The following is an 11065-nucleotide window of genomic DNA, read 5'->3' as shown; positions in this document are numbered from 1 at the left end:
ACAAATTCCCTGCATTTCTACTCCAACAAACCTCTTTGATTCATTCATGAAACAGCCACCTTGCACCACTCTTGGATAGATGAACCAAGCATACATCTACAACATTAAATAACCAGTTTCATTAGGACAGGAAATGATCATTAAATGAATGGCTACTTCATATTGAAATTCTGATTATATAAAGTAATAATGCAGCCTAAAATGGCCGTGATTTGAAGACTAGGACATCTTCCAGATTAAACAAGCACATGAAAAAGGTGGATCTGAAAGAAATGGCCTCAGGACAACTAATCTAATTCTCTTGCCACGTGTTTATTTCAAACACAGGTTCTACTGGTAACTATTCTCTGGAGTAATGTTACACATTAATAAATAGTTATAACTTCGAAAGCAGATCATTTGAACCTATATATTTTTTTTACAACTGTTTTAATCCACAACTCAGAGAGACTTTTGCTACTTAAGAGTTAAGGGGCAATATTAGACGAGGACTAGACCTTATAGCCAAAAACCCAACTGTGCATCACCAGTCAAAAACACCAAAGTCTCACGGTCAGCCATGTTTTTTTTGTTAACGTCTGATGTAGTGCACCTGAAGGGGTTGGCGTCAGACACCGGAACTTTATCAACCGGGAAATGCCGACTTCCCATGTCCTTTATATTGCACATTTTCAATTTCTTCTATATATTAAGTTTCCTGTATATTTCACATACAGTACAGTATTTCCTTCTATTGCACATCTTCAATTTCTTTAGCTTTTCTATACTGTGTGGTTTTGCCTTACTCTTACTTTTGTACTATTTAGAATGTATTTATTGTATATATTAGTTATCTTATTTTTTGTTTAGCTTTTTGTTTTGTACTATTGCACCGTGGGTCTTTTTCAATTCCTCTGCATGTCTGTATTGCAGGAATTGACAATAAAGTTGACTTGACTTGACTTGAATGGAACCGCAGCTCCGGAACTACATTTCCCAAAAGGCCGTTCGGCCCTCGTCACCGTGTTGTTGCGGAAGTGCCGGGCAACGTCGTGTCGGTGGTCCACTACTACGCTTGCAAGTGGCATTCATCCCTCGGTCCAGACATATAAGTTACTAGTTTGTGTTTGTTGACGCCGCATTTGTGTTGCAGCCACATCGTTGACTCCAGCAAAACGTGAGCAATGGCGGCTCTGAAGTACGCAGGTATGGACGATACGGACAGCGAGGACGAGTTACCGCCTGGCTGGGAAGAGAGATCCACGAAAGATGGATGGGTCTATTATGCGAGGCAAGTGTAATCCCTCCATACACGTTAACTGAAGACACCAGCATGTCGACCAAAGGGTCACACCGCTGTGATCAGTCCGTGGCTAACAGAGCTGGCTAGCTGCACCAGTTTAGATACACTCATGTGTGTATAGACAGTTTGTTTAGCTCCGGACGTGAACGGAGCTCAGGGGTACGGGGAGTTCCCTGCACATCGGCATACATTTGAGATGAAATGTCTTATTAAGACTGTGTCTCGTGGCCGTGGAATGAGATGCAGAACTTCATGACAGAGGTGAATGTAAAACCCCTCACCAGGAATGGCTCGTTGTGAAGCAGTAGTGTATTGTCTTGAGCTGGCTCTTTACGTCAGTGTCTATCATTGGTAGATATACTGTATGTGATTGATTTGTCTGACATGTTGCAAATTGGATGCCATAGGCGTATGTTAAGTCTATATCGGTTGTCTTGTATCTGGTTTCATGTGCCCTTGCATGTATCAGGTTTTCATCTTTTGGTCCTTGTCGACATTGTGTCTCATCTGCTGTTATGTGTCTTCTCTATAGCATCTTTTCATTAGGTTGTATTTCATTTATGATGTACAACAGCGACTAACCAAGAGACTGCACATGGAAATTAGCCTTTTGGCTAAATCCCGTACATTAACATATCAGCTTGTTTCGATCAATATGCACTGTGCCCAATAACAGATGAATACATGAATTGATCGAGTACAGTAAAAAAAGAAAAAAGCCCATGTGAAATAACATCTTCTTTTGTCCCTGTGTGCTGACAGCCACGACGAGATGAAGACACAGTGGGAACACCCCAAGACAGGAAAGAAGAAGCGCTGTGCTGGAGGTTTGCTCTATTCACTTGTTATTCAGTTTTCCAGGGATACTCACGCACGCAAGGCAGAGATGTTTTTTTTTCCTAAATCAAATTTTACACCTTCATAGGATTTACCAGTGGCTGGCAAATTTTTCAATCACAGTTATTAAAACAGCACATACAATTCAGTGTCTGCTTGAATTATACATTATCCTTTGTATGCAGTCTAATAGTGTTATAACCTTACTTGCTTTATGTTAAGGTGTTTGGGAAAGTACTATATAATTGAATTTGTTTTTGAATATAACTTTCAGCTGTGGCAAAGATTAATTCCATTCTGTCAAAAAAAAAAGATGATGTCTGTCTTTTCCCACAGATTTACCGTATGGTTGGGAGCAAGAAGTTGATGAAAAAGGACAGATAATTTATGTTGAGTAAGTAGATTGATACGTGATCCTCTTGTTTGCTTAACAGAGGAACCAAATGTGTTTATTTTGGCTTCATGGGATGTGTTACAGTCAGACAGTGCTATCCTGGAATTTTGTTTCTCCTATAACTTCCTGTTTCCGCTGTCATTTTCAGCCACATTAACAAGCGGACCACATATTTTGATCCGCGCCAGGCATTTACAGTAGAGGACGTTGTGGTGAAGCCAAAGCGGTACGATGGAAACACTGCTGCTCTAGAGATCCTGCAAGGTCGCGACCTCTCTGACAAGGTTGTCCTGATTACCGGGGGCAACTCGGGCGTCGGTGAGTTTCCTAAAATTCCTCATGTGTTTTCACAGTTCAACAATGTTTTGTTATAGCTACACTACATTGTATGTTAGACTTCACCAGCATGAAGTAAAGTGTGTTTCTATGAAGAGATCACTAGGTGGTGGTGTGGTATCACAATAGTAGAAGCATGTCTGACGAGGGCGTTTCTGCTCCCTGCGAGTACCCATCCCTCCACAGTCAGACATTCATCAACATTAGCCTCCAAAATGATACACTTAGACTCAACAAATCACTCCTTAATACCCAACATGATTGTATTGAAGTTCATTAGCTGGGCTGAATTGGATGTCATTGTTAACTGTAATGAATAATGTCCATTTGTACCCAGCAAATGCATGGCTCACTATATAATGGTTTGGAAACAAATTTATTTCCTCTTTCCTTTAGTTTAAATTAGCACAAGTAGTGGCTATTTGTTCAGACTTGCTGCTTTGTTCGGGATAGATAGTGACAGCAGGAGGAAAATCAAATAAACATAAAATTGTTAATTGTCTTTATATTCAAATTATTTGTCCCTAGAAAAGTCACAGCAGTGTAATTGCTGTGTGTATATTATGAGATGCTGCAAAGCAGCACTGTGGTGTGTGGATTTACAGGAGCCTGGAGACTTTCACTAAACAAAGAAGCTTCTGAAGTGAATTGCCTTGCTGACCTTTATCTTCTTTTGTCTTTAAGACTAATAAAGATTTGAATGATGTAATCCTTAATGTAAGGATTTAATATATGTACAGTGATTAAAATATTTTTTTTTACCCCTTAATTGTTCCCACACTTTACAGTTTTAGTAAATATATGCTCCTTAGTACAATAGACAGTGTGAAGGTATATGAATAACATATAATTTCTCAACTGTACATCTATGACTGTATTTTCTTTGAGGTAGTTGATTCGTTCACATTCAACATTCATACCTGCATATCCTGCACCCAGGATACAAAAAATGTACTAACAAACTAATAAACGGGGACAATAATAACTATTTATTTAAGATATTTCAGATGTGAGGTATATATAATCCTTCCAGTCCAGAGCTGGAAAAAATTCAGTTGTAGGAATGTTTCACTTACTCTACAGTTGGTGACTTGCACAGGAATAACCACAGCCATTCCTTTGGGCCTGAATTAGTTCAAAAGAGATTAATATGAAGTAATTTGAAACAAATGATCCAGCAGCATAATCCATCATTGCCTTAAATAACGTCTGAGGATGGAAAAAAGTGCCCTGTCAACATCATCATGCTTTAAAATATTTCTAGATAACGGTGGATTCTGGAATAAAACAAAATTGTTTGGCCTTTTGAAGAGAAGACGTTGAGCAATGATGTTTCTGAGAGTGTAGAAAACGACCACAAGAGGGCACAGGAGGTCCACAATGTGGTCGCTGTTGAGTTTTTCAAATGTTACTATATTATCAGCTTCACACGGGCCTGTTTTTGCCTTAGTTATAAAATTGTGAAAAAGATAATCCGCATTTAACATTTGTTGGGATGTGGTTTGACAATAAAAATGTGTTCATGTGAAAGAGAAAAAAAAATCTTTTCTCCAGAGAATGCATCACACAGCTACAACACAAAGACATTTTTATAGCATGTGAATGCTTAATAAACCCATATTAACATAACCTTTGTTTTACTCTACCACATATTAAATATGCATCAGCCATAATTAACAGTATTCTCATAGTAATTGCTACTGCTGGTGTGCTCCTTTGACATTCCTCTAGTGAAATGTGGTTATGCCAATTGGTTGGACCCACTTAGCATTTTAATGACATCAATAGTGTTTTAATCCAAGTGTCAAGGCTATTTCCATTTTCTTCAGTGCTTATTTCCTCGACAGGAGATGTGACATTTTTATTAGTAATGGTGGGATATTATTAAATTAGCAAATTTACATTTCAGCCTTTTAATTTACTTCTTAATGCACACGAACATGAAAAGCACATATATGAGTTTATTTATGCATGAAATGTCATAGTCTCTGGTTTTGTTTCCTGCCTTGGAGCTCCATTGCAGTGGTGCTGGGAGGCGGGACGGTAATGCGGTTTGTCTCACCGATGTGATTACTGTGCTCGGTTCACAACATTAGTCTTCCTCTCCCTTCTTTCTTTTGTAAATTAAAAACCAGTACCAACCTGAATGGTGTTTTTAATTGTGATAATGGAAATAAATGATCGCCGTTTGTTTTCCTCCTATTTCTCCTTCTCTCTCTCTCCCCCTCTCCCTCCCGTCTATTTAAAGGTTTTCTTTTCCTTATAGACCTGTGGTTGTACACCTGTACCTCTGCATTGATTCTTAAGTGGCTGTGACCCAGGCCTGAGCCTCCTATCCATCCCCATTACACACTCCTGCTCAGGCCCTAATTCCCCTCCTTTCAACTAACTCTCAGGTTATTTACTGGCCAGGGGTCCATGGAACAGTTGTCCTTAAAGGGCCATTGTCGTGATATCCCTGGTCCCCACTTGTTCCACCGACAAAATAGTTTATTTTTCCATACAAACTGAGTGCACAACATTGTTTCTTTCCACCCCCCCCACACACACACAAATCTAGAAGCTTTTGTGTTTCCTAAAATATATTTTTTTTGTTGAGGCAAGACTATTTCTGTATTCTCTTGGCACATGCAGTCACCTTTGCCCCGTGACAGCTCCTTTGGGTACGGTACATAACGACATATATGTGTTCCCCTATCTGGGGAGCAGCGTCAGTCTCATAGGCTCTTACAGCAGGTGCCATGTTGTCAGCACAATATATGTTTAATAGTGGTCAGAAATAACATATTGACCCTCTGTCTCACTCAAATAAAACACTCAGGTAAGTGTATCCAGCTGTCCTCCATGTGCTATTTTAATCCCAGTACTGTATGTCTGACATATGACACATCTTTAGAGGTAATTTTACATTCTGTCTCTAGAGTCTAGAGACCATATACCATTTCAAGTAATCAGAAATATGGTATCATTGTGTTTGTAGCATTATCAGTGAATTAAAGGTCCCAGTCAATGTTTTAAAGTTTATTATTGTTCGTCTACATTTGCAGTGTTTTAGTATTTTTTAGATTGACATAAAAAAGCCACAACAGTGCGGCTGATGCTGTTTACACTGTGTGTGTGTGTGTGTGTGTGTGTGTGTGTGTGTGTGTGTGTGTGTGTGTGTGTGTGTGTGTGTGTGTGTGTGTGTGTGTGTGTGTGTGTGTGTGTGTGTGTGTGTGTGTGTGTGTGTGTGTGTTTGTGTGTGTGTGTGTCATTATGGCAAATGTGGTTCTGAAGACACCAACTGTAGTGAAAAGTGGATTGTTTTGAGTCTGAGGTCTGAGGACGTGCTAGTGTTACAAACCCGCACAAGAAGTAGTCACCAAACTTTACAGGTTTGCAGTTGAGATCGGAATGAAGGCCCAGCTTGAAGATGGTCGTGGTCGGACAGATGTCTACTCAGTACTCCTGTAATAATGTAGTAATAACCACTAAGTACCCTTGGGTCCGAACGTCGCTTTCTGTACAGTGGCTGGTTGTAGAGTAATACCCACAGTTGCAAAGCTCTACTCAGTCTAAATGCGTGCACTGAATTCCATGTGGTATTCAGGGTCAATGCTCGAATAAGAAGCAGAGAAGACTCAGGCAGCCCCAGATGGGAAATAGCAAGGATTTGGAAAAGGAACGCTTCATAATGTCTCAGTGTCTTTATGCATTGTCTCCACAGTGTTTTAGGACTTCGAATGTTATTCTTATTCATGAAAGACTAACATTGTTCTATGTTTGTGTTGATCCCAGTGTTGTGTTGGGAGGATTAAGTGTCAGGCCGGTGCTCCCCTCTCTCTGGATGGAGAGATCCCTAAGCATATTCAGTGAGTCGCAGAGCTGGGGGAGCCTCTGTGTGCAGATTAAACCCGTAGCCTAGCTTTGTGGCTGATCATTAGATTGAGGCAGATTTGTTAAGCATAACTGCCATTAAATTGGCTGCAAAGCTCTGGTATTTACTGCACTGCTGTTTATGAATAAGGACCCCCTTAAAGACCCGCGCAGTGATGCGTTAAACCCGAGCCTCGGTAAGGAGGGATATGCATTATTCATAGTGGGAGGAATTAGATGGATAAAAAGATGTTCCTGGTGAGGGTGGCATGCGGGGCCGGTGTGTGTGTGTGTGTGTGTGTGTGTGTGTGTGTGTGTGTGTGTGTGTGTGTGTGTGTGTGTGTGTGTGTGTGTGTGTGTGTGTGTGTGTGTGTGTGTGTGTGTGTGTGTGTGTGTGTGTGTGTGTGTGTGTGTGTGTGTGTGTGTGTGTGTGTGTGTGTGTGTGTGTGTGTGTGTGTCAGAGCATCTCTGAGTGGCTGCATGTGGTTTAGATGACAACTGTGACACATCTGTGTTTATATTCAGAGGTCTGATAGTATTTTGTGCGTGTGCGTGTGTTTGTGTGTGCGCTGAGGGGAGCGGCCGGCCCGTGTCCTGCTCCGTCTCCTCTGTGTTAGGTTGTGAACTCTTAAACAACTGTGGAAATCGAAGGAGAGTTTTTATTTTTTACTTTTCAACTGGCATTTCATGTCCTCTCTGATGAATGTATTTATTGGCTACGTAATGAGAACCAGTTTTGGTTGGTTAGTCAAATTATTCAACTTTATTAACCTTGGATGAATTTTGCTATGCATATGCAAACTGGTGTAACATGCAAAGAGTATTATGCTGGAGGCCAGAAGGGTTCAATGATGATTACAGCCCTGATATAATAGAACTGAAGTGGTTAGAGAGGAAGGATGGAACACATATATGTGCTTAAAGGCTGAAGGTAAAATAAAATGAAAGGGTATTGGGTTATTGTGTGTAGTCAAGTAGTTTATAGACCTATCGGGTTTACTGTCTGCGGATGATGAGGGGATGAAAGTTACGTGATGGGGCAGATTTTGATGACAGGGATGAAAATAGCTCTAACTCTCTGACACACCATGTGTGAATGAACATGCTTCTGGGGTATTTGTTTATCCTTGTGCACGGGTGTGTGATGTGTGTTTATCAGGTTTGCTGGTCTTGGTGCGTATGTGTGAGGTGGTCAGGTAAGTCTGGCTCCAGGAGGTGCTGGGGTGACCGGTGTGGTGTGAGCCCATGAGGAGAGATTGTGTAGGGAGTTGGAGGTTGACACAGAGGGTCAGAGGAAGAGAAGGAGGGGGGGGGGGTACGTACTAGTTCCTCCATGGATGGTGAGACAGCAGTGGGGGGGTAGGAAGGAGGCAGAAGGGGACAGGGAGGGGTAATAGAACCACTCCAGTGCTCTCACCTGGAACAGCTCAACCTTGGGCTGTAATTACTAACCATACATCCCACTTTTGGGGTGACATCTCCCTCCCTTCGGACTAATGGAGGGGAATTAGACGGGACCTTAAGAGTCACAAAGTGTGTGTGTTGGGGGGGGGGGGGGTCTTGTGCTGTTCCTCACTTCTTGGGACAAGAAATACACAGCAGCAGCAGGAACAGGTGCACTCGCCACTGAGACCGTCAGGAGTTAAGTTGTGTCTGAAATCACTTTATATCGTTCGATTATTTACTACTTTCTATATACAGTAAAAGACACTCTGTAGTTTACTCTGTATTGAGCAGTAAATTGAAATTTCGACCAGAGCTGAAAAGATCCGTTTATTAACTGATTCCCCTCGTTTCAGCCTCTTGAAGGTGCGGACTTGCTTTCATATCATTTTAAAATGAATATATTATGGTTTTGGACTGTTGCACAAAACTAACATCCTAAGTCATCTTTAGCTTAAGGAAACTAAAAGAAGGCATATGTATTTTTTGTTTTTGTTTCGTGCTTCCCACCATTTCACTGAACACATTAATTGGTTGATGATGAAAGATTATGATAACAAGTTCTTTATTCTTTTAGGGAATGATCTGCAGATTAATTAGTAGTAAAGATAACATGTAGCATATTACACAGCTGTAATTTTCATATCTGGTCGGGATAGTTAGGGCGTCCTGGTGTCCTATAGGGGTTAAGAACGACCATAGACTGAAACATCCCGGGTTCAAGTCCAGCCTATGTAGCATTTCATTCCCCATTTCTCTTTCTCCTTGTTTCGCTGCTGTCAAAAAATAAAGGCATGTAATACGAAGAAATCAAATTTGTCTAAAAAAGAGGGATTGTCAGAATAAAGTAGTGAACGTGCCATTGGAGAGGGACTGCAGCTTGCTCGTGACCTAAATCACTTTAAATAAATCTCCTAGTTTATAAACACTTTACCATCTCAAAGGCCCAAGAATCGTTACGAATCCATCAAATTGACTGCACCAAATTAAGCCTGTAAGAGATGCACAGAATTATACCGCGTTGTTAACAGTCACATGTTCATTCATGGCTTCAGAAAAACAACACAACATATATTCACCGTGTACAATAGAGTTATAAGAGGCACACAATTAATTGAGATGTCGTGATATATGTTCAGGATCTGTGTCGCTCTTCTGTCCCTTCAGCCACTAGTTCAGCTCCGGCGAGGGGGGACTGTGGGAACTCGACGTGTTTACCCACAGGTCTTGTAATGATCTGAATTGACTTCTGTTCGCCCAATTGTACTGCGGCGCTGATTTTAGTTAAATGCCTCTTTGGATGCAGATCAAGAGGGAGAAGGAGCAGGCAGCTCCGTTTGCCAAATAAACACGTTTACTGACGAGGCTGGTAATGATCTCATTACACTGAGCCAATACACCTGTGTACGAGGGGGATCCGGAGAGGGGCGGCGGGCCAGGGAGGACAAACAAAGCGTGAAATCACTAAATCACACTCATTATTGGGGGATATCAGTAGGGCCAGGATCCTAATGTACCATGAAGCGCATTCACTGCTTAATGGACATTTTACACCATTTTTTTTTTTTAATACATTTTATACATTTATACATACACAGTAAAGCACATTTTTCAATAATAGCAGAGCCAGTTATACTGTACTTTTGTGACGCTGTGAATCGTAGGATTGAACAAGTACTTAATCAAAGGATGTACTTTAACTGGGCTGAATGGTGATATCTTAATCTAACACCTCTTCTCTTCCTTTTATACCTCATTGTTTCAGGGCTCACTTGTAAAAGAGATTTTGATCTCAGTGTGACTTCATGAATAAAGGTGGTATCTTTTGCCACGTTGTTTTCTGATTTGCCAAAAGAACCCGGAAGATCACAACATGCCATAGAGGTTTGGCCCCCTGTTCGTTGTACAATAGCTCATGGCGTCTGTCAATCCACCAGAGCAATAAAAACCTCCCCCTGACCCCTCGTCATGTTCCGCCGTCAGTGTACAATACTGAAACAGGCTCTCTTTGTTGTACACCTGACCGGGAACTAATTTCGCTGCGGCCCTCTCTACCGGCAACATGGGTGACAGGGTGGGGAGTCTCTGTTACAGCAACGCCACTCTCGTTATTTCACAATTAATGTCAAGCCCCTTGTTATTTTTCATTGGAAATACATGGCTTTGGCGCTGCTGCTGCTGTTGTCGCTGCCATATTCTAATTTGTTCTCCATTATGGAAAACACTGGTGTTGATTAATTTCACTTTCATGGTTTGTACACACAACAAGCGAGAGTGAGGTGCTGTTGTTTACCAGCATCGAGCAGTCTTCTCCAATTTGTAAAGGCTGAAAAAACAACAACTTTTAAATTGGCGCATATTTTTTTTAAAAACCTACATACATTGGTAGATATTTTTAATAGTTAAATTATAAAGGAAAACCATACATTTTGAATGAAGTAGAGAAGATTTCATGATATTTCTTTCCTAAAGCCTGCGGCTCCACCTGCAGATTCAAAGTGCATATTCACTCCGGTAGTCACACTGCTCATTTTTTTTTTGCGTCATGTTGTTTTTATTTTCATTTCCATTTCCTCTGAGTGAAATAATCTCCGCTCACAGCCACAGTCCCCTCCATTACACCTAATAAGGTGTCATATAATTTAATTCCATGCTTCACTTGTCAGAAAGGGCTTCCAATCCTACTCCAATTTTGAGTTTTAATAGATATTAGTCCTTAACACTCTCCTCACAATTAGGCCTCCCAGTTTTGCTCTTAATGAAAATCAGATTAAGACATATAATCTAATTACAGTTCATATTAATCCACCCTCTGATACACTCTGCCTCTCAGACCCTCTTTACCACAGATCAGTTATTGTGCCCGTCCGTTTGTCAAACCGAGACACTCACACTGGGAATGTGTCTTTTTGACTGTG

General features: G+C 41.0%; 1 protein-coding gene across 2 annotated transcripts in view; it reads left to right on the top strand.

Moving 5' to 3' along the window:
- The first annotated feature begins 958 nt into the window (after positions 1-958).
- wwox (WW domain containing oxidoreductase) overlaps positions 959-11065 on the top strand; it is a 122651-nt gene continuing 112544 nt past the window's right edge. The window contains exons 1-5 of one of the 2 annotated variants that reach the window (XM_035642110.2): positions 959-1056; positions 1133-1270; positions 2045-2109; positions 2456-2513; positions 2662-2831. In XM_035642110.2, coding sequence (XP_035498003.1) covers positions 1164-1270; positions 2045-2109; positions 2456-2513; positions 2662-2831 — 400 coding nt within the window. In that variant the 5' untranslated portion in view covers positions 959-1056; positions 1133-1163. Of the gene's footprint in view, positions 1271-2044; positions 2110-2455; positions 2514-2661; positions 2832-11065 lie in introns of both variants that reach the window. The other variant, XM_035642109.2, reaches the window with a different exon arrangement.

This window comes from Scophthalmus maximus, chromosome 7 (assembly GCF_022379125.1).
Source record: "Scophthalmus maximus strain ysfricsl-2021 chromosome 7, ASM2237912v1, whole genome shotgun sequence".
Lineage (NCBI taxonomy): Eukaryota > Metazoa > Chordata > Actinopteri > Pleuronectiformes > Scophthalmidae > Scophthalmus > Scophthalmus maximus.
The sequence above is the reverse complement of the archived record's forward strand: the minus strand, read 5'-3'. Positions and strand labels throughout refer to the sequence as shown.